This window comes from Porcisia hertigi, chromosome 35, assembly GCF_017918235.1.
Source record: "Porcisia hertigi strain C119 chromosome 35, whole genome shotgun sequence".
In the NCBI taxonomy this organism is placed as follows: Eukaryota; Euglenozoa; class Kinetoplastea; order Trypanosomatida; family Trypanosomatidae; genus Porcisia; species Porcisia hertigi.
Window position 1 is genome coordinate 1,433,977 of NC_090594.1, and position 22,708 is coordinate 1,456,684.

General features: G+C 54.3%; 8 protein-coding genes across 8 annotated transcripts; all 8 read right to left on the bottom strand.

Annotated features, from left to right (window-relative positions):
* Positions 1-304: 304 nt before the first annotated feature.
* Positions 305-5,041, bottom strand: JKF63_01366 (uncharacterized protein; the record flags this gene model as incomplete). The annotated part of the gene is made up of 1 exon (XM_067897413.1): positions 305-5,041. The coding sequence occupies one exon, from the start codon at positions 5,039-5,041 to the stop codon at positions 305-307; it is 4,737 nt and encodes a 1,578-aa protein (XP_067753570.1).
* Positions 5,042-6,322: 1,281 nt separating this feature from the next.
* Positions 6,323-7,000, bottom strand: JKF63_01367 (uncharacterized protein; the record flags this gene model as incomplete). The annotated part of the gene is made up of 1 exon (XM_067897414.1): positions 6,323-7,000. The coding sequence occupies one exon, from the start codon at positions 6,998-7,000 to the stop codon at positions 6,323-6,325; it is 678 nt and encodes a 225-aa protein (XP_067753571.1).
* Positions 7,001-9,853: 2,853 nt separating this feature from the next.
* Positions 9,854-10,039, bottom strand: JKF63_01368 (uncharacterized protein; the record flags this gene model as incomplete). The annotated part of the gene is made up of 1 exon (XM_067897415.1): positions 9,854-10,039. The coding sequence occupies one exon, from the start codon at positions 10,037-10,039 to the stop codon at positions 9,854-9,856; it is 186 nt and encodes a 61-aa protein (XP_067753572.1).
* Positions 10,040-10,427: 388 nt separating this feature from the next.
* On the bottom strand, positions 10,428-10,781 carry JKF63_01369 (uncharacterized protein; the record flags this gene model as incomplete). Its single annotated transcript, XM_067897416.1, has 1 exon — positions 10,428-10,781. The coding sequence occupies one exon, from the start codon at positions 10,779-10,781 to the stop codon at positions 10,428-10,430; it is 354 nt and encodes a 117-aa protein (XP_067753573.1).
* Positions 10,782-13,324: 2,543 nt separating this feature from the next.
* On the bottom strand, positions 13,325-14,086 carry JKF63_01370 (uncharacterized protein; the record flags this gene model as incomplete). The annotated part of the gene is made up of 1 exon (XM_067897417.1): positions 13,325-14,086. One exon carries the CDS (start codon positions 14,084-14,086, stop codon positions 13,325-13,327), a length of 762 nt encoding a protein of 253 aa, XP_067753574.1.
* Positions 14,087-16,872: 2,786 nt separating this feature from the next.
* On the bottom strand, positions 16,873-17,550 carry JKF63_01371 (uncharacterized protein; the record flags this gene model as incomplete). The annotated part of the gene is made up of 1 exon (XM_067897418.1): positions 16,873-17,550. The coding sequence occupies one exon, from the start codon at positions 17,548-17,550 to the stop codon at positions 16,873-16,875; it is 678 nt and encodes a 225-aa protein (XP_067753575.1).
* Positions 17,551-18,302: 752 nt separating this feature from the next.
* Positions 18,303-19,328, bottom strand: JKF63_01372 (uncharacterized protein; the record flags this gene model as incomplete). Its single annotated transcript, XM_067897419.1, has 1 exon — positions 18,303-19,328. The coding sequence occupies one exon, from the start codon at positions 19,326-19,328 to the stop codon at positions 18,303-18,305; it is 1,026 nt and encodes a 341-aa protein (XP_067753576.1).
* Positions 19,329-20,943: 1,615 nt separating this feature from the next.
* On the bottom strand, positions 20,944-22,266 carry JKF63_01373 (uncharacterized protein; the record flags this gene model as incomplete). The annotated part of the gene is made up of 1 exon (XM_067897420.1): positions 20,944-22,266. The coding sequence occupies one exon, from the start codon at positions 22,264-22,266 to the stop codon at positions 20,944-20,946; it is 1,323 nt and encodes a 440-aa protein (XP_067753577.1).
* Positions 22,267-22,708: the final 442 nt, after the last annotated feature.

Sequence of the window (22,708 nt, forward strand, 5' to 3'; positions counted from 1 at the left end):
GGATGTTGCCTGGAAGGCGCAATCGGCGCACGACATCCCATCTGCATATACATTCTCAAGCCAACGTGAGAGGCAGATGCGCTATATTCCAGCAAGTGTTCCCCACCCCTCAGCCCCCCTCATCGCTCCCATGTGATTCATCAACTCCCGGGTGCTTGGGGGTGTTGAGCGAGGCCCACGCACATGGGCGCAAAAGAACTTCCTTTTTTTTTTCTGTGCTGCTGCCGCCTCCTCCTCCTCAACTTCTAATCAGCAGTGTTTTGAGCGCACCGTCTTTTGAGCCACCAGGTTTTCGAGGGCCGATTCACCGTCGCAAGAACTTCGCTTCCATTATACCGCGCTGGCCGAGCTCCGCCGTGTAATGAACATGTACCCCCATGCTCAGTGCGTTTGCCTGAACTAGGGCCTCACTCACAAAGACGCGATCTTGTGGACGGGTCGTGCCGCTTGGCTGAATAAAAGCGCAGTGGTCCTGCACGTTGCACACCGTCCCCCTTGCATCGGCGACGTCAGGAATATGGTTGAGGCAGAGCGGGCACCGTGCCTCGATGTATACAAGCCCGCACAGGGAGCACTTTGCCGGATTGAAAGGAATCTCGCTGCAGCGAACTGGCTCAGTAGGACCGGTTGAGCTGTCAGCGAGGGAGTCCCGCAAGGAAGCACTGGATGCATCGCCTGGCAGCGCATCAGGGAATCTCCGCGATGGTTCCTGCATGTTGCTCTCCACGGCCAGTGGCGCTCGACTACATTCCTCAGGGTTTCCACACCATTTCTGTGCTGTCTGTTGGTTCAGGTGATGCGTTGTGTCCTCGCGATCGCTGAGTTCGTGGGCCTCGGGCACATTAGGACCACCGTCACCACCAACATCACCCGACAACGTCACGTCGTCCGCCGATTCCCAGCAGGTCAGCACCGCCTCACTCCACGCCGCCCGCTCAACTCCGCAGTGTATACAGTAACGCTCGAATTGAACATTTGCTCGGTCGCACATGTGACACTCCCAGCAGGCGGAGATGAGCAGGTCCTGCGTGACTGGCCGCAGGGTGAGGCAGCTGCCACACACGTAGCGGCACACGTCTGAGTTGTTGTTCAAGTGGCCACACTCACCGCATGTCCACAAGCCGCCATCCTCCAAAAAAGGACACAGATCAGGTGGGTGGGTACCGAGGCACTCGTGGCACAGTTCGACTGCGGTAAAGTAGCCCTGCGCGCTACGGTCGGAGGCGTCTCGGTAGCCTGTCACCGCCGCTCTAGACACATCATCGACATGCGCGAGAATGCTTTTCAAGAGGGCAGAGAGACGGCGCGCTGTGAGGGACGTGGGGACACGCGAGCAGAGTCGGTTGACGGTTCGCCCCAGCAGTGTGGCGACGTCCATGCGCATGGATAGCCAAGCAGCGCCGTCAAGACTGCACCACTCGCGCCGCAGGCAAGTGAGCGTCTTCTCAATAGCCGGACGCCTCTGGAGGTATACGTGACTGCCGGCATCAGCTGCGGCCGCAGCGGCACCGGGAGGGGCGCCACTACCGGATGCCGAACTCTCTGCTACCGCTGACAGAGGGAGTGTCGAAGTCGATTGGGTCGATGTTTCCGTGAGCAATGATTCCCTGGTGCAGCATCCATCAAGCACCTCGCATGTGTGGTGGAGCGTTACAGTAGTCCAGTATTGTTGTGAATCGGGATCGTTACACCGTTGTGGCTGCGGTACCAGCGAAATGTAGGCGGCACAGTACGGACAGACAGCGCTTCCGGCGTAGCTAGCCGGTAAGCTCGCCCCACAGCTCCCACAGACGCGCGGAGGCAGCAAGCATAAACTCCTCTCCTCACAGCTACTCCCACATCCGCAGCAGCGCTGCTGGTGAAGCGCAACAGTATCGTCGCACGCCTGGACATGATGACAGTGTAGACACCAGTGCAAAACAGGATGCTGTCGTTGGTTCGGCCCCCCCTGCTCGTAGTCGGGGTCAATTTGGCCGACCGCAGCGACAGTCTGCACAGGCATTGCCGTGACCTCTGAGGAGTCGTTGAGGGAAACAAAAGGATCGGCAGTGCTGCCGCAACCCCCACACACCACTTTGAATGGGTTTGCCTCCTCGCGGCCGCAGTGACGACACATCCGCGGCACGTTCACTGGCCCTCGGACCTCAGCCTGTGGGAGACATTCCACCTGTGGACACGAGGGGCAAATGCGCTCCAGCGAGCTGCGCCGCTGACGGCAGCCGATGCAAACCCACGCGATGCTTTTTTGCCTGGCGTGATCCATTTTGAAGCGGCCACAATCGTGGCAGACACCGACGGCGTCTGTGTACACGGCCTCCCCCTGCTGCCCCACCGAAGCAGCGCCGCACCCCTTGGCGTTGTCGCCATCACAGGCGAAGCAGGACCCGCATTTCAGTCTTGTGGAGACCGTGGCGCCCTCCGATGCGGTGGTTGCAGCTGCCGGGTGCCGATGAATGCACGGACCGGTTGGTCGTCCGCAACGGAAACAGAGCAGTGTCTGCCTCGCTGGATTGCGGGCACCGCAGTCTCGACACTGCCACGCCTTGCGGGCTACTGCCCCGCCCAAGGACACCTTAGTCAGCAACGCCTGACCACAGCTGCGACACTGACGCAGCCGCTCGTCCTGAGCGTAGCCGCAGCCGCCGCACAGCACGTGACTGTACCGCAGAGCTGAGCAGACGCAGTAGTTATAGCGATCGCTGTTCAGTCGCCCGCAGGTGGCGCATTTCCATAGCCGGCAAGACGGGGAGAGATGAGCGGAGCGATTCCAAATGGCGTCAGCGTTGATGCGCCACAGGGCAGCGAGATGCTCAAACGTCGAAGGTGAACCGAAGTCTCTTGCGTAGCACAGAGTGTAGTAGTATAGAAACGACAGGTTGTGTGTAGAGGCGTCCATCCTGCACAGCAACTCTTGCAAAGAGAGACTCTGCTCCATGCTCGCACGCAGCGCTGTCACGAGAGCAGCTGTCAGCGGCATGGCATATCCGCTTAACTGTAGCGCGGTTTCGATAAGCTCAAGAATCATATCCGCGTTGAGCTCGTCACCAACGTAGCGCAAGGTCGCTCGAACCAGCGGTATTACACGCTCCAGGACTTCATGAGGGGACGCCCCCGTCGCCTTGTCCGCATCACCCCAGCGATACTTCTGCCTCCCAACCTCACGCATGCGATCGCAGATGCCACCCAGAACACACTCCACATAGTAACTGATGAATAACCCCGCATTATGAAACCCGACCAGGGCCGCATATAACCCGTCCACGTCGGCGACGCTGCCCTCTTGCCCCACCAATCGACTCACAGCTGCCATGGCCTCTGTTGCAGCTGGTGGAAGCGATAACCACCCTTCGGGTCGGGAGGCACCAAGGGCCTCCAGCGCAACCACGGCACCAGACACATTGCGCAGCAACACCTGCGAGACAACGGAGTGCGGCGTCTCGCGGAGTTCAGAGACCGCTGTAGCCGTGATCGTCGACTTAGGGGGGTTGTAGAGGGAGCGCACGATATGCGGAAAGCCGAGAGCGTTCAGCGTGGCGACAGCATACGACCTCGCTGCCTCCCTCTGCTTCACATCATGGCTGGTGCTCAACACTGTAGTGTGCGCGTGTAGGAGCGCCTCAGCCGCTGCCTTATTTGCCACAGGGGAGAGGTAGGTCGCCAGCGAGACACCTCGCTGAGTGACGTGCGTAACGCACACCCCACAGTGCGCAAGGAATCGCTGCGCCACCACCGCCGAAGCAAGTCCCTCCTCGCGTAGGTACTGGTAAACAGCCAACAGAACGGTAAAGGGTGCGTGTTTAAGGGCTGTCATGATCAGCATAGCGCATTCGTGGCGAGTGCGGTCGTCCGTATGGCGCGGAATCTGGCAAAGACAGCACCGCTGAAGTTGCAGACGTGCCGCCAGAGTGATATCGGACGTATCACTCACCCTGCCCTTGCGTCTCTCAGTCGACGAGGCGGTGAGCACCTGCACGATCTTATGCAGACACTCCTTGATCGCCCTATCGCCCATGAAAGGTTTCCACTGAGAGCCACCGTGTAAGTCCTCCTCTACTCGTGAAGTGTACACGGCACCGGTCGCGCTCATAAATTCTTCTCTGATGTCGCCTGTCACACCATGAGCAAGAAGTGCACGCGCTTGACATGCCTGCACCACTGCAGACAGAAGCGCTGGCGAGGACGCCGCCACCACGCGCCGCACAACTGATTCCACCCTAGAGTGAGACAGCTCAGGAGAGAAACCCCTTCTTTGTGTGCAGCGCCGCGCAAGCGATTCCATCAGCTGCGTCACTGTCTCCGCTGCCTCGGCGTCCGGCCACGAAGCGAGATGGCAGACGTAGCCGAGAAGCGTCTCATCCCAATTGTCCTCGGTGAACGAGGGCGATGAGCGCGGTGGCGAGCTTTCTGTCACGAAACTCGCATTGAGTGCGCTGCACAGGAATCTGGAGAAAGGAGGCATGTGGCCCCTCCAGAAAGAAGTCTCAACTGCCGCCTCCGCTGTCAATACAAAAGACGGTGAGGTCGCGGCGGAACAGGGAGGAAGCTGGAGTTCACTCAGTAGCTTCAACGCCCGCATGTGGAACTCCTTTGTCGAGGAAGCAACTCCACCGCAGACGGTGGACGCTACGCGGCACATCTCTTCGGCAAAAAGGCGCGGGCAGGCAGCAATGATATGGTTACGTCGCAGCAGCGACGCCATAGACCCCCCTGTTGTTGACGACGAGAGCGGCACCGAGGTACGCGGCACCCCCTCGACGGACTGACTCGAAGGAAACACACGCGGAGATGCAAACGAACGTGGCAATGCCGCCGCCCGGGGTCGTCCATGGCTCCAATACGATGACCGAACCTCACTGCAGGCAGTGGAGACCGGGCTCGCTGATGCATACTTGCGACGCGTGGGGGTGAGGGTCTCTCGCGGGTTGCAGCAAGCACAACGAACTGCCCGCCGATGGGGAGCGGTGCTTCCTGCACACGTGTCCGCGGTTGGCGACCAGCAGAGCGCTGCCCATGCTGGCACTGTGTGTATTCTCGGTTTCATTCGTCACCCCTCCTGCTAGCCAGCCACGGTATCGGGTAAGTTACACAAATCGCTGCAAAGAGAAACAGCAAGTAGAGCCCCGCAGGAGGAAGGGGGGAGGGGGTGCAGGACGAAACGCACGAATCAGCCTGCGGTGACCGGAAAGAGAGGTGAATAAAACGGAGCACATAATGTGCACCCATTTAGACGATAGAGACGAAAATCCTTGATGACCACGGTTGGTGGCCAGGAAAGTGGTGATGTTCAGAAGGGGACGCGCGTCTGAGCCCGCGTCGGTGTTGGTTTGCCTTCTAGTTGTTTGAATCCCTTGAGGGAGGAAGGGAGGGAGGGAGGGGGGAGCAGGGGGGAGTATAATAATGGGCCTCTGTGTAGCCCCACCCTCCACTGCTGAGCGGCTTTGGGAGAGTTAGGAAGTGAAAAGAGAGACGCAGTGGTGCGTCAACAAAAGCGAGAATCACGCATACAAGTGAGCTCGTTGATCCACTCTCTGCCGCCGCCGCCGTCGCCGTCGCCGAAAGAAACAAAGATAGGAAAGGAGAAAAAGATGCTATGATGGAAGACAGGGCTCACCCGCTCCCGTAAAAAATGAGCGACTGGGTTGAAGAAGTTGAACTGAGGTGCAAGGGTCGCTCCCCAACGTGTCCTGGAACACCCGCTCCGCGCAGAATAAGCACGGGGAGGAAGGAGTTGGAAAAGGAGGGCTTAAGGCGCCGAAGAAGTGGGAGAGATGAACCACACTCCCCCCCCCCCCCCCAAAAAAAAAAAAAGAAAAACGAAACCCAGAAAAAAGTGAAGAAGCAGCCAAACATGCGTGCGCCTGATTATGTCCGCGTTGACCACTCGGAATGTTTTCTAACCTCCATCAATCGCCGCAGAGCACACATGCAAGCGCAGCCCAGTGTGGAGGCGAGTAATGGAATGGGGGGAGAAAGGGAGGAGTGGGAGGGGGGTGTAGTGCAGCGGGACCTTCACTAAGATCAAATAGAAAATGCAAAGCAACACTAAAGTTGGGGCCCTACTAGGATAGTGTACAGAAACGCAGGGGCATACAGTGACGCAGACAATTGAAAGAGCGAGAATGCGATATGAGAAAAGATACAGCAACAAAAAGAACAACATTTGAAGCATCACAAAGGGGAGGAGCTGCCACGCCACGTAAAAAAAGAAAAAAAAGAGCCGAAAGCGACAAAAGTTGCAGATGGCCTTGATCCAGAACTGGTATGTGCGTCCAGGTGCGGCACTGATGCGCATGTTCTCGCCTTCGTCCCTAGCAGTCCGTGGTTAAGCAGCTTGGGGACGTTTCTCCTCTGGCAGAGGGAATCCCGGGACCATGTCATGCACAATCTCGTCCGGGATGAGCTTGTGCCCATACGCACTAGTCATGGTGCCCTTCTCCCAGTTTGTGGGCGAGAACTCCGAACGCATGAGGGAGCGGTTCGGCTCCCGCCACATGACCGGGTTCGCCGGATCCCTCTCATCCCACCCGCTGAGCCGCTGCGATGCTGCTAGATTCCAGTAGAAGGACGGCATGTAGTACGGAATGCCAAGGTAGAGAATGCTAGGGAAAAACTTTTTGTCCTCCGCCGTGTAGTCCTTGGTCAGCTCCATGAACTTGCTCTTGAGAAGCTGCAGGCGATACGTCTCATGGGCCCTGCACATCATCCACGACTCCTCGAACTCGTGGCAATTGACTGTACCCCACGTCACGGGCTTCAAGTTCCGCATGCAACGATTGAATGGGATCCAGCGGTGCACGCAGTGATCGCGGTAGACGATGGGCACTTGGTTCAGCTCCATAAAGTCACGCGACACCGTCATTGGACGACGCTGGTGACCACGATCCGCACCGAATGGATCCAGCTTGTTCCACAGCAGCGGGTTGTCGTACGGACCCAGGTTGATGGGCGGAAAGGACTCCCCCGCCTTGAGAGATGACAAGTCGTTGAGATACTCAGTCATCGCGCCAGCAGACACGGTGGCAGCAAGACAAGAAAAAAAGGGGGGGGGTAAGCGTTACTTCAACAAACACCGAGGAGGGGGGAAGCCAAACGCGAAAACTCGCAACAGACAACACAGTAGTTTTCACAACTCTCGCCTGTGCTACCACTTTTTTGAGCCTTGCACTGGTACGCGAATGGGCACACAAGATCGAAGAACAGTGCGGCGCACGTTTGTGTGTACGTAGGCGCGACTACCCCTGCTCCGCCCCCCCCCCTCCGCCTTCAAATGCAAAGTGCACGTGGTTCAATGAAGTAGACACCACGCCCTGCAGTCGCGGCGGTTGCGGAAAGGGCAAAGAAACGCGAAGTGAAAAAACAACGTTTTTTATTGGTGGCTGTGCTAGAAATAGGTCACTACAACCAGAAAAGACGTAGAGACGCGAGGAACTTGAGTTGCACAGGATGCCCAAGTGCAGTTGGGGGAAAGGGGGAGAGAGCAGGGCTCAAGAAAGTTGCGCCACGTCACCATGAATAAGCACTAATGTGGATAGCAGCCAGAAAATCTGCTATGTGTTTGCTTGCTTGTTTTTTTTTATTGAGGGGGGGGGAGGGGGAGGGGAAGCGAATGTGACCGCGACTGGGTGTGCCGGCTGTATTCCTATAGATGTCCTCTGAGCGAGTGTTGCTCAGGTGCCCTCTGCTACAAATGTCAAAAGTAATTACTTGAATACCTATACACGTATCTCTGTTCCCTTCGCTAGTTCTAGAAAGTGAAAGCTGAGGCAGCAACGCTGGGAAACACAGCTCAACGTGAAGCAAACAAGAAGCCGCCGGTGTGCAAGAAGCGTTTAAACACGTAGAAAGGAGGAGAGAAAAAAAAAAGAGGAGGGCGGGGAATCAAGTGCAGTAGAATTCTTGCAGTGAGCCAAATCGACCCCCTCACACAGCCAGTGAAGCAGTGGAGTTCACTACGCAGTTTCGTATACTTGTTTGGGAAGCATATTTCTACTCTCGAACGCGAAAAAGGGGAATCTTCCAAACATGTATCATTGACCATAGGCCCCATGTTGGCGCTCTTGCGAGAAGAGCCACGTCGAACGCGCAATAAAGGAGGCTAAAGCACATCAGTCTCTCCCTCTTGGTCGAGAGCCCCCCCCCCCCCAGAGGCTGGAGCTGTGTTCGACAGAAACATTGAGTAGCTTTTCTGTTGCCACTGATCCCCTGTGTCGCTTTTCTCGCTTGCCCGCCCTCGCATTGAGGGAGGGGGGGGGGGGGGCGAAGAAAGGCGCAGGCGCCCGTTTTTCTACGTCTTCTTCTTCCCCCCTCCTCCCTCCCCCTAGAGACCATATAGAACGCGGCACACTAACCAGCGCTGGACTTTATTGTTTGAGACTTCATCTTGTTGCCTGTAACCCCGTCAACAGTCTTCATTCGCTACACGTCGCGCACCACTCACTGATTTCTTCGCGCACAATGCGTATGACTACAAGCACTAACATCACGAGCCTTTGTGCTTTTCGAATCAGATTTGAGTCGCCCCCCCCGCTTTCTTTTCGCCCATCGAGAAACCAAAAGTGCTCGATAGTGCATTTAAAAAAAAAAGAGGAACAAAGAGAAGGGTAGTACTAGACAACGTGCAGAAACTGGTTGACTCCCTTGACCTCGACCCTGGATAAGAAAGCCGTTCATCACACCATGACCACTGTCTGTCAAGACACAAGCATCAAAGCCAAGGAGAATAAAAAAAAATGCCTTCTGAAGCGGACTTAGGAAACGAGCGAGAAAAAAAGGAAGAGAGCAACAAACGAGAAAGAGTTATTGATCGCGAGCACACGGGCAGGCACCGTACTTGCCATTACCCGTTTGCGAATCGTATGTCATTTGAAGCCTTTACGTTGCCTATCTCAACAGTGACAAGCATGGAAATATATATCAGCCTGCCGCTCTCTCTCTCCCCCCTCCTTGGAAGCTGTCCAAGTAGGGGAAGGGAGGAGAAAATATGTTTATAAAGTGAAAAGATAGTCGATCATCCAGGTGCAGGTTGCACAGTTCAAGTAGATGCCTCAGAACATCAAACACTGGGAAAGAATAAGTCAAAGCACACACACACACACACAGCTCTTTTTCCCCCGCTTTATTAGTTCGCTTGTGTGTGTGTGTGCGTGTGCGCGCGCGAGTAAGAAAGGGGTTTAGGTGGGTGTGCTCGGTTAGGTGTGTCCGCCATTGGGGGCCAGATGAATTTCTTCTTGGTAGCTTTGCTTGCTCGCATACGAAGAGTATCCCCTTGATTGCACACCCAAACAACGGAAAAATTACAGCGAGAACAAAAGAGGGGAGATGTGCATCTTTGTGCGTGTGTGTGCTTTGTCTTGTTCACAAGACGTAAGAGGCGGTAAAACAACAGCGAAAAAAAAAGTGTATTGGATAAAAAAGAAAAAAAAAGGGAAACAAAAACGATTGTGTGACGCTGAACCCCTCTTTACCGACACGCACACACCACACACATACTCACACACGCGCGTGCGTGCAGAGCAAAGAGGAGCACGTGCAAAGAAAAGGTGCAACAGTGCCAAAGAGCAAAGGATCAACCAGAACTCCTCACCGGAAAAAAAAGAGGCCCGCTCATACATCAACGAAATGAAGGCCATCTCCTCACACTACTCAAGGGCAAAGCAGGAGTGAGGCCACCGTGCGCCTCAAAAGAGAGCCACCTTGAAGAAATTCTCATAATTCCATCCGCTGCGCTTCAAGACGAATACACACACACAAAAAAAAAACTATCACGCCTGAGCAGCCTCTCAAGACGGAGACTTCCTTTGCCAGCCGAAGGCATCAGATGAGCTATCCGCTCTTCTCGGTGTTGAGCCTCTCCTTACGGCGAAGACGAAGGACCACTCCACAGCGACACCACAAAGGAGCCGCCACACACCTCAACGGGGTACGCCTCTGGTGTGACGCCGAACTTTGCCCTGAAGGCAGACTGCACATTCTTCAGAACGCGATCCACAGCGCTGCGCTTCAATATCAAAAGAATGCAGCCGCCGAAGCCACACCCCATCAGGCGACCTCCAGCAACGCCCTCCTCCTTGTGGATTGCCTCCTGAATGAAAGTGAGCTCCGGGGTGGAGATGCGCAAGGTGTAACGCTGCGGCTGAGTTAACTTACAGTTTGACTCCGACAGCCTAAATGCACTCGATGGGGCGCAGCTGTTCGGCGATGTTAAATACGCGACGCTGGTATTGCGACTCCGTCATAGCGGACTTGCACTCGGCGACGAACCGGACAGGGGTCATCCTTCGTGAACTTGACGGGGTTTCGTGCCAGATGGCAAAACCGGAATGGTGCACCGTTTAGTTTCACTTTGCTCACCGCCTGCTCGGCGCCCTCGATGTCGCTGCGGATGGCGCTGTAACCGTTTCTGTGATCACCCTCACACAGTTCGTGCTTCACACGATAGAGTTAATCAGCAAGAAGCACGCATCGGGCCCGATGATGTTGCCGACCTCGTGGCTAGAGAAAGTGAGGGTGCCACAGTCAAGCGCCATGAACTTTCCCTTGAGGGCGTGCACGCACGAAAATTGATCCATTATAGCGGCATTCACTCCGCAGTACTTGGTGGTCTCGATGAGAAGCGCTTGCTTCGTGAGTTGGATCTTCTCGTCGCGATTGCCGCTGTCCAACACCGGATAGTAATTCGCCTGCTTCTGTGGGTGCATCTTGTAGGTTTCCAGCGCGACAGATCGGATGGCACTGAGCCGCGCCACATCGTATGACGCAGAAGCGCTCATGCCGGAGCCCATGGAGAGCGTTCCGTGCGACAGGAGACACATTCCCAGGAGTTGCGGGTCGCCGATCTTTTTTGCCGAGGTCGTTCAGGATAATGCAGGAGGCGCCCCTGGTGAAGGTGGACCCAATCCCTTTGGGGGTCTCCCCCGTCGGCGAGGGAAGAGAGCTCGGAATACTGACCCTTCGTCGTGGCAAAGCGAAGCTTCGAATCCTTTTATTTGGCGATGCGCCCGACAAGAATGTGACACCCCTCACGTAGGGCAGCGGGGCACACGTAGCCTCCCATGTAGTCGGTATGCTCACCGTAGAGGTTCACGCGGCCGGGGGAAAATGACAAGAGAAGCTACTCCACCTCGTGTGCGGCCGCCTTGAACACCTCTAAGAACTCTGGTTTCATCACAGCCAGCGTCGCGCCGATGCGACTCTCTGGATACGAGGAGGGCATTGCCAGTAACCACTGTCTGTATACGTGTATATGCGTGCTGTTTTGTATGGCTCTGATGCCTGTCGAGGGAATTCGGTTGTTGTAGAACGCGGACGTTCGAGAACCTCCAAAAGAAATGAATATTAAAAAGAATTGGATTTGCGAATACATTACTTAATTTCCGTTTGGGGAGGGGGGAAAGGGGGGGGGGCACGCAGAAATGCATTCAAGTCGGGGACACCCACTACAAGATGGGGAAAACGAAGATAACCATGATCTATGGAGCCTGTCAGCGGACGGCAGAAAAGCTTCGTACGCCATCGCCTCTACTCCCCCCCTTGCTGTGGCTGTTGCCGCTTCTTCGGTTTATGTTCCTCTTTTTTTCTCTCCTGCGCGGCTGTGTTGCACACGAAAAAAAAACTGAGCTACGCTCCTGCCCACACAGGCTGTGATGCTCTCCTCCCTCTTCCCCCTCCTGAGATGAACAGGGTTAAAGTCTTTCCTCCTCCTTTTTTCGCATGTTCATTTTGTTTGTAAAAGCGTTTTGTTTTGTTTTTGGCCATCAAAGGCGCACACGCTCAAAACCGCAGAGAAAATCGAAAATGGGAATGAAGTGCTAAAAAAAAAAAGAAACCTATCAAAAAAAAGTTCCATAGTCGGCGACGGTAGTGTGGTGTCGCCAAGTCAAACGACCGTGGATGGGGGACACACGCCCCCCTTCTTTGCCCGCTCATCCGGTGCTGCGCTGATGGACATTCGCTTCTACCTTCGCTTGTATCCTATGCTGTTGGACACTAAGATCAACGGAAAGTAAAAGAGGGGATGTCGACACAGCTGAAGAAAACACAAAAGCACGCTCCACCGAAGACGGCGCATAAAGAGTCGCATAGAAGGGGAACATGTCCGTGTGTGTACACGCGCGTGTGTATGTGTATGTGTGTGTGTGTGTAACAAAAATGTATAGATTGACATTTCACTTTACCGCGTTTGTACGCCTCTGTGCCGCGGAGAGGGAATGGGAGCCACTGTCTTCACATTCATCTCTCCCTCTTAGCCAACAAACACTCAACACAACATAGAATGGGGAAGGGGGTGGGATCAACAACCTCTTCAAAAATATATGTTTTTCCACTCTCGTGTATATCCTTTGCTTTTTTTTCGTGGTGGTGGTAGTCGTCGTCGTTCTTCGACTACTTAGGCTCTCTCCGTTTTCTTTTAACTGGTTTATTTATTTGCGTCGGGAACGTATACAACGTGTAAAGATGAGAAGTGGTGTTGAGCGAAGCGCACTCGACGCAGCAGGGAGGAGGAGCAGGCACCAACGGGCACGTACACTGCCTCGAGCTCACACAAGACACAGGAGAGGGGGGGGAGGGGGAAGGGTGGAAAAAAAAGCCTTACGAGAGATGGGGAAGCGACAATCAACTTTGACCGGCCTCTACCCACCGCCCCGTCGTGACGCACCTCTCATCCTTTTTTTTTCTTAATAGAAGGGCTCGGTCGCGGCGGAAGAAACCCACAAAGTCACCGTCGTCGCTCTGAAGCCACACGGAAACCAGAGGATGACGATGAAAGATCGTCCGTAGGGAGGGGGGGAAAAGAGAGGCGCAGTGCGTTGTTTAATGGCATCAGGCGCGCTATCCTGTACAACGGTCGCAGCTGATAGACCAGTTGCGCGGTGGCCTCCGTGATTCAGGTAGACCACACAGAGAAACGCACGCCACACGTGCAAGCGTGGTCAACAGCAACAGACTGCAATCGCAGGTGGCGCACGGCAGACACTTTTAGAGTTCAATTATGATAAGCAGGGTGAAGTCGATGCTGTAAGTGAGGCTCCGCAGGGGGGGGGGGAACGCTTCAAAGGTGGCGCATACGTAGTTCAGATAACGCCTGGACGACTCGATGCAGAGCGCAAGGTGAGACTACACGTTGCGGCAACCTGTGCTGCCCCCTCTCGGATGATTCACGCGGATGCGACGACGACAAGGAAGGGAGAGGGAAGACGATCGGAGTGCGTGGCGCTCTTCGCGCGGCACATGGTCCATCTCCTCTCTGCTCTGCCCGGTCTTTGCCCGCCCCCAACCTTCCACCTCCGAGCTATCCCCACGTACGCTTTTCAATAGCCGCACACGCCTACAGAACGCTTATCATGAAACCAGGAACAGAGGCGAGGAGACCAAGGAGACCCTGCGGGGTGCTGGGCACCACAACAGGAGGCGGAGCGAGGGAGGTGATGATGTCCACCACTTTGCCGGACTGGAGAGCAGCACCAAGGTACTTGGGGCCTGCCGGCACGGAGTTCTTGAGAAGGGTATAGCAGAACACGCACTGGAGCACGCTGTCCGCCACACTGAGTACCTTACGGCGGTGCTCCTTCACCTTCGCCTCGTTCTGGCTGTCCTTGAGAGCATCGTACTTGCTACTCTTCAAGAGGAGGTAGTTCAACACGAGGCGGCCAATATTAGACCAGAATAGAAAAACAAAACGGATGCGGTTGATCATCTTACCGAGCACGGGATCCAACATGTCGCACTTGGATGCCAGTACGAGCTCCTCGCCGATGAGGAAAACGGTAAATAAAGCGGTGCAGATGGTCTTGCAGATGCCCACCAGTGGGTTGGGGTTGCTCGTGATTACGCTCTTGATGCCGTTGGGGGTGAGGGCCGGTGCGACGACGAGCCACTGCGAGAACCGAGTAAGGCTCCGATAGTGAGCGGCGCTGTGGTGTACCGTGTTGAGGTGCACTGACAGTTTAGGGTAGCCGGCGGCGGCGGCAGGAGCCGCGAGGGCCATCGCAGTGAACTGCACGACTGACACGACACGGTCGCGGTTTGACACATTGCTGATGTAGTCGTTGAAGGTCGCAAACTTCTTCGTGAGAGAGTTGTTGGGCATGGTAGTAAAACACAGATATAGTCTTTGCGCGTCTAGGCAGAGATGTGGAAATAATAAATAAAAAGGGGGCGGTGGGGTCAAGGGCCGAGTACAAAGGGGTAGTCGTTGAATTAAATTGTGTGAGATGAGGCGGTAAAAAAAAAGTGCTAAAAGGGAGGGGGAAAGGGGGAGGGGGAGAGGGAGAGAGGGAGAGGGGGAGAGGGGGGGGTGATCCCTGTAAAACGATGATGTGCATGTATGTATATCTTAAGTGGAAGGGAGAAGGGTGAGAAGCATGTGTTAATCAAGAGTCACAAAAAAAAAAGGAAAGAGAAACAAAAGTCAACTTGTTGAAGATTCACTGAAGTGCGTGAGGCAAAGGGTCCGGCAAACGCAAAAAGAGTTATCGTAACACTGCGAAGTAGACAGGCGGTGGTGGTAGGAAGAGGGGAGGGAGGGGGGCAGGCGGTCACATGGAAAATAAAGTGTGTAGGAGGGGCAAGCCCCTCCCCCCCCAACAAACACACGCACCGTGTGAGTGTCAGATCCACTGCAAAGTCCATCTCATGTTTGGCCCTGTGTGGTACGAGGGTGAGAAAAGGCCTCTTCCACCACCACCACCATCTGACACCCTTGAATTGCACACAGTGTACGTGGCGATGCCCCGGATCTGAAGTGCGAGGAAGAGAGAGGAAAGAAGACAGTGCTTCCAAGAACATTTTCTCCCGCGTAGCTGTCCCTGCCTCTACTATCACTACTCGTCCTCGCACACAACATTTATCAACCCAAATGTTTTTTTTATGGAAACGTCGTGCTGGATTTTCTCCGGCATCTGCTCGCTTCACTATCTTCACTTCCCACGTTTTCTTCGCATTGCCTCGCAACCGTATTCGACCTGGAGCCCATTGGGCTGTTCTTTTTTTTTTCTGTCGTCGTCTCCCTCCTCCCTCGATTAATAGACAAATATAAAAAAAAGCCAAGCTTGCTAGCCGCCAAAGCAACCCCGAATGCACATCACGAAGAGAAAGTTCAACTCTCTGCGATCATATTGGCGAGAGAGGAGGAGTGTTGGGTGTAGCAGTGAATGTGTCACCATTCCAGATAGTATGCATACACACTCACTCCTACGCAGACAGACACTCTGGCAGCCACGCCTCTCGATATCATCCTTCTCTTTTTTTTTCGTTGCTTGTGTTCCTCCGGCACCTGACCACGAGGAGCTCTAGCAAAAATGCACGCGCGACTCGTCATCGATGGTGACGTGGAGGCGATACATACACCAACAAAACAAAAAGAAGTGGGGAACGCAAAAAAAAAAAAACGAAATAGCGAGGGCTTCCCCCGGTGCGTGGTGGTGGGGGGGGGGGATTCTTTTGAAGTGCGTCGTCACTGACAACTCCTGTGCACGCTCATACCTACACAATCACGGCTCAGTATACGCACAACAGCATCCTCACTAAAAAAAAAGGGAGAGTGGGTCCGCTAGCCGCTTTCGTCCGCTTACTTGACGGGAGCAACCGCACATGGGAGAGCAGCCAGATCTGGGCACCCCCACACTTTCCCCCCCTCCCTCCCCCATTGTGGATGTACACTGTGTGATAGCGAGTAGTTGTAAGCGAAAAGAGCAGATGGAACAATGGGGGAAAACAACGACGGATAACCCGTTTCACTTGTCGCTGTGGTTTGTGAGCGTACTCTGCGGTTATCGCCGTGCAGCTTTCCTCTACTCTGACTTGCTCAAATAACCCCATTCTTTTCATTTGTGGACACATGGAAGAACGGGAGGAAGAGAATGAAAGGGGGGGGGTCGAGAAGAGGAACAAAAAAAAGAGGTAAGCGGAGAACAACGCAAGCCTCTTCAGAAACACACAAAACAAGGACGCGAAAAGGGGAAAAGGGCACTCATACGTGCGTGTGCGTCTGGGGGGGAGGAGAGAGGGACACACAACCAAAGTCAACGAGGAAGGGCGGGGGAGGTGGGGGGAGGAGGGGGCGCGTGCGTTAGAGTCGAAAAGTCCCTCAACCAATGCATCGGTGAGCACGCACACGTGGAGATAGTCTTCGAAAGAGAGATAGAGCGAATGAGATGCCCGGAGAAAACATTCTGAAGAATACACATTCGTGCACGAGACAATATGTTTGGATGCGTGCACGGGACGGGAAATGGAGAAGGGAAAACAAGAGGAATCTTAAAGCGGCGAATCAAAAAAAAATCAAAACGTTTTCGGTGTTGTTTCATGCACCCTTTATTTTTTGATTGGGTGGTTTGTTTGTTTGCATCGTCGTTCGTCCTCTACCCTGCATATGTGCATGTCTAGTAATGAACCTTTTTTTTGGGGGGGCGAGGGGGGAGGCAATCGCACATCGGCGAAGGGTAGAGGAACGCAGCGGGCTGAAGGGGTGTGAAGCAAGGCCTGAGGAAGCGCTACAGACAGACAGACACACACACACACACACACACACGACAGCCACCTTGAAATGAAACCAGCGAAACGAGGCAAACCAAGAAGAGATTAGCAATCGAGACATGGCAAATGTTTAGGGGCACACAGATAGGGGAGAGGTTAAAAGGGGTGAGGAGCCATACTCCCCTTTTTCTTTCCGCTCCTTCATTCGCCATGCAGACGAATTCATGTCACCTAGACTTTTGCCTACGCAGGGTGAAAACAACAAACGCTACGCGTGATGGTGTGCATGACTTTGCCTGGCTAATGCTTGTATCGCCCCACTCTCGTGGATTGGCCGTTTTCTTCTTGCGGTGCTACCTCTTCTACGGCGGCAGGTTGGGTGCGTGTATTTTTTGATTGTTAGTAGAAATCGCACATGGATGCGATGAAGCCGAGCGCACCGCGGATGGTGTCGTTGAGCTCGAGATTTTTTGGCGCCATGAGCTGCAGCGCCTTGTGCAACGGCACCAGCGGGCCGCGCACATCCTCCAGCAATTGTGGGCCGCCCCTCGGCAAGCACGTCAGTGAGAAGATGAAGAAGCAGCCGAGCTTCGCTGTGGTGATAATGTTGCGCTTTTGCTCCTCCGGCGTGGACTTCTTCTGCGTCATTACGTACGCCTGGCGCACCAGGCCGAGCAGTAGCGTGTAGAACCAACATGTCACCGCGCATCCGCCGAGGCGGCAGAGGCTGCCCGGGAACACGCGGTGGCTGGACAGCACCGCCGTGTTCTCAAATAAGCAGAAGCACACATGAAAGAAGTGGCTCAGCTGGTCCACACGGTCCAGGAGAACATCGCCCTTGGGCTTGGAGAGCGCCTCCAGGGTCGGATTTGACAGCGCGTTGAAGAGAAGCGCGAGACGCGTGATAGCACGGTAACCGTCTGCCATCGCCGAGAGGCCTTGGAGAGATTTACTCAGAGAGAGGCAACCGGCATCACCAGCGGGGCCAGCGAGAGCCATCGGGAGGAACTGTACGATGGCCATCACCTTATCACGGTCACCCGTGTTACCAAGGTACTGGAAGACGGCAGCGGACATGGCGAGGATGTGGCCTTGTAGTAAATAATCCCCTTTGTTTCTATTGAAGTGCTGAATAATATGCGCGGAGGACAAAACTAAAAATTTTTCAAAGACGACAGGAGGACTCGATCGACGGAAAACACGCGAGAATAAAGAGAGACAGGGCCGTTACGGTAGCAAGATGGCGACTCTTTTTTTTGGTGCATGTGTGTTTGTGTGGGTGGGGGGCGGGGGGGGGAAAGAGAGAGGGCGGTGATGAAGTGGACGTAGTGGTGGTGAGGGGGGAAATCAAACAAAAATTGGACCGGGAAAAGAAGCTGACAGAGATGCAACCAAGCGTGCATACTTTGTTTTTGAGGGGAGTCAAGGAGACGCAGCGGCAAGAGGGAATGGGGACGAGAGAAGGGTCGGATCTCAGAGGCATCCAATCGGAAGCAGTTTGGGGTTGAGGGAGAAAACTCGCTCCGTAAGAGAGAGCATTCTGCCAGCACCAGTATTGCATCCCCCACTTCAGAAAGCGGTGGTGATTGGGCAAGCTCCCTTCTCCCTTCTTCCCCCGTACTTCGTCGCTTGCAACGTCTTTTGATAATGTGAAAGAAAGCAAAAACGGAAACCGGAGGCCAATACGCAGCCATCCATGTAACACCACGAATAATAATAAATATGGTAGCACGAATCCTGCAGTGCGCCCCCCCCCCAACCCCCCCTCTCATGCAGGGACTTGGAAGGCATACAAAAGATGCACATCAACCTTCTACACTCTATCCAGGTTACAGATATTTTCCACGAACAGTAGAAGGGCCTGCATCGCGCTGATGACGAGTATGCCAGGGGCGCCAATACGGGTCATACAAGTTGTGTGTCCGTTGTGCCGCGTACGGGCGATAGACTACATAGCCCAAGTACAAGCCTGCAGCCGCCCCGGAGCCGGTAAAAAAAAACAGCAGCGCGCGCACACCCCATGGGGTGAGCTGCTTGTAGTTGAACATCACGTAAGCCGCTCCACCGAGAAAGCCTGAGCAGAGGCCAGCGTTCAGGATGTGCCACCATGTGCGCTGCGGCAAGAACACACTACCTGTCTTGACCATCGTAAACAGGTTCGTCAAGGCGTCACCAACTGGCACGCCAATGGTGCTCACTAGGGCTATCACCCCGCTTTTGGCTACTGAAGTCGTGATCTCGTGGAAAGCGATGCTACCGAGTGTGACGCCATTCAGTTTGGCGTAGGTCTTGTCCATGGTCCGGTACAAGTATGCAGTTCGACCTGCACCAAAGCAAAACCCGGCGGTCGTACACACACGTAAGAAGTAAACGAGGCAGTCCGACGGCTGATCAATCATCCAGTCTAGCCAGTGGATTCTCAGTTTCTCTCGCACATCCTTCTGCTCCGTCACCCACTGCTGGTAACGTCGGTCATTGGCGTAGTCGTACCGCTGCAGGAACGATCTCTGCGCCTCACGCGCCTTCATGTGCGCGTCAGCCTCGCGGAACTCGTTTTCAAATCGACTAACGAGCATGTCTATCGACTCGACGTCCATCGTTGACGCCCGACCATCACCGTGGCGCCGTATCTTCTGCTCATCACGCATTCGATCAAACTGGGAGTACGGGACGCCACTGTCACCGTAGCCGCGATCTTTGCCGCTCACCACGTTGTCGAAGGACTCGGTATCCATGAGGCTTCGAGAATGCGGTACTTTCGCATCGCCGCCGCCAACGTTGCTAGAGGGTGACGGCGAAGCAAAACCAGCGAAGGCAGACTGGCCACCGCGCTGGAAGGGCCACCAGACCACCATTGTGACACCACCGCTAAACAAAAACCTTGACAACGACGACGACGGAAGACTCCTATTCCGTATCAATGAGCAATAACAGTGAAAAAACAAGAGCCCACCACTGTATGTGCCCGTTAGTAAAGTGAGGGCCAGTAGCGGGGTAAAGCAGTTGTAAATGTTCGATACATATGTGTATATGTGCACAGATATGCACGTGTATAATTGTCAAGGGAGCTTTGGGATGAAAAAAAAAAGAGGGCGAAAAGTGAAAGGAAGAGTGATGCAGGGGGGGGGAGGGAGGGAGGGAGAAAATGTGAGAGAGCGAGAAAGAAAGACGGCACATTCCACACACGCTACCCTCACACCCCGTTATTGCAGCGATTCCGCCTCCCTTCCCCCTCAAAGGGGGACGGGAGGGCACATGCACTTTGACGCATCCCGCGTCAGCTTTTCCCATTTTGTCCTTGAAGAGACGAGACGAGACGAGAGATACAGGGCACCTTGCACATTTTTTTCCCCACGCCCCTGCCCCCTTCCCAATCACGGCCGAGTCTGCGAATGTGTGCGCATCTTTTAGTCTCTGAGAACGGGAAAGACCAAGTGCCGACTACACCTTTCTCCAGCGAAAGTCCAGTCGATGACGCTTGAACCCTTAAAGAGCTGCCTGTATACAAGAGAATGTAACACACCTGCACGCACGCCCAATGTGCACATGAGAGAGGAAAGAAATCCGAGAACAAAAGAAACGTGAACAGAGGATACACGGTTGAAAGAGCGCGGCAGAGAAAACCAACAGAAGAGGGAAAGGACACGACAAAGAGAGGACCGTACAGGATGAAAAGATGATAACACTGTTTACAACTAAAAAAAAAGGGGAGAGAAGTACAGCCGTACACACACACACACACACACAGCAGACCCATTCGCCTCCCACCCCAGCAAAACCTACACGAGGGTGAAAGGATTTGAAGGAGAAAAAAACATACCACGGATGAAGGAGCACAGTAGGGGTACACAGTTGCGGCATGTACAGGTGACGCAAGTGACCACGAGACGAGGGAGGAAAGCGTGTATAAAACTCACGATGTTCTGCCAAATAAAACGAGCGCTACGGAGCAATGAGGGTAGAAAGGGGGGAGGAAAAAAAACAAACAAAAATACCTAAAAGGGGGAAGAACAAAAAGAAGAACGAAAGAAAACCTACATATAGATGCGCAAATATACATGTATATATGTACGTACTCGTTGACGGTGTGTGTGTGTGTGTGTGTGTGTGTGTGTGTGTGTGTAACTGTGTCGAACCGCACACAATTGGTAGAAGGAGAGGGGGGGAGGGGGCGGGCGCACTCTCCATATCAGCTTCCGTAAGAGAGGGGAAGAGAAAAGTTCGCGGCACTTTTGTCTTCCCATGTGTGTATATAAGCAGATGTGTACACACCAGAAGGAAAGGAAAGGAGAGAACACACTCGACGGGTTCTGAGAAGAGAGGAGGATGCTGAAGGAAAGCAGAGTCTGACAAAGAGAACATCAAAGGGAGAACACGCACACCACACGCATAAGAGGCACGGCAACTCTATTCTTGCCACGTTGCCTCCCCCCCCCCCTCTGGCTGCTACCTCTGCCTGTGTGTATTGCTTCATTTCCTGCGCCTTGGTGCCATCTTGACCGTCTGCGTCAGTGACCCTCTCTTGGGGATGGTACTGCGCAGCTGAATATTCGACGCACGCAAATCCTCGATCTCGCGAGCCAAACTTTCCTCCGCGGTGTGAAGGATTTTCTGCGCTGCTTGCACGGCCGCTTCGCCCGACATGTGCACGCCTTCGTCTCTTTGGGCAATCTCGTTGTGCCTGTTAATGTATTTAGCCACCTTCGCCTCCATCGATTGCAAGGCACTCTCCTTCTCCAGAACAAGCATGTTCTTGCGGGCTACGTTCGTGCGCATCATCTCGTTGTTCTTGTAGAGGAGACGGAAAGTATCCACTGGGATGAACTCGTGTTCTGGCAGCACCTCCGCCACGTCCTCCGGTTCTTCGCGCGAAGCGGACGGCACCAATGCCGATTTGGCAACATTGCGCTCGAATTCGCGCGCCAGCCGCATCTCACCTAGCGACTTGGTCACCATATCCAAGCGCCGCTGCAGCTGCTGCTGGCGGACGATTTGCGCCTTGATGACGTTGTCTTGGCGGCGGCAAGCCATCCTCAAGTCCTGGACAGCGTCGGAGAGAAAGTCGCGATCGCTCTCTATGCACGCGATGCTATTTTCAACCAGACCTGAATCGCCCTTGGTCTGCACCACCAGCTGCAGCTTGTTGTTGTCCGCCGCCATGCGCTGCGTCTTGGCCTGTATCTCGCTGCACTGTTTCTCCCGAACCCGGCAGTCATTGCGCAGCTGCATGTACTCGGTGCGACGCTCCTCGTTCTTTTGCGCCTTCTCGCTCAAGATTAAAACGGCCTTCTCCAACCTCGCGATGGTCGCTTTAGTGACTTTGATGTCAGATTGCAGAGAGGCCTCTACAAGTGCCATGTCATGAATATCGGCCCGGTCGCGCTCAATTTTTGAGAACTGCACATCGCGCTTGCCCTCGTACCAGCCAGTCGACGCCATTATCGTGTCAAGCTCCTTATGCAAGCTCTCCAGTTTCGCTGCCCGGTCGCGCAGCAACTTCTCCTGCATTGCATTCTCACGCGCCAAGAGCTGGTTGCGGCGACGCACAATCTTGATCTGGTTCTGCAGGCGCACAATGTTGTCCAAGGCATCCTCGGCAGCGATTTCCTGTGGAGCCACAGCGGCCTCGTTGTACTGCTGAATTTGGCGGCTCACGTCATCGTTTCGGTTTTGCTCCTCAATCGTCTCCAGCTCGGCTCCGAGAGCGTCCAGTCGAGCGGCGTGCTGCTCAATCGCCTGCGTCATGCGCTGCAGCTCCTGCTGCGCAACAGGGTCCATCGCAGCGAGCTCCATGTTTCCTTGGTTTGCTTCTGCTTGTGTGTACACACGTGTCCTTTTTATGTATGTCGGTGTGTGTGTGTGTGTGTGTGTGTGTGTGTCTGTGTGTGCGTGATCTAAACGCAGCCACGACACTCAAAAAAAAAGAGGAGCGTCAAACCAAAACGTGCACCCTGCAGCAAAGAGAAAAAAAGAGAAAAGGGGAAGGCTTCACAAGCGATGAAAAACTGCCACGATCTCGTATATATATATATATATATATATATCTGACGTGAGACGTGGCGATGTTTTGAGGGGGGAGCGACAGAAAAAAAAAAAGAGGAGGAAATAAAGGAAGAGATGCCAACAACGGATAAAGAGGGAGAGAGGTGGGGGGAGTCAACTCGATTGCTAACAAGACGTCCTTGCGACGTTGTGTGCAGGCGTGGGCATCCATCGCGGGCCAGAGGCAACACGC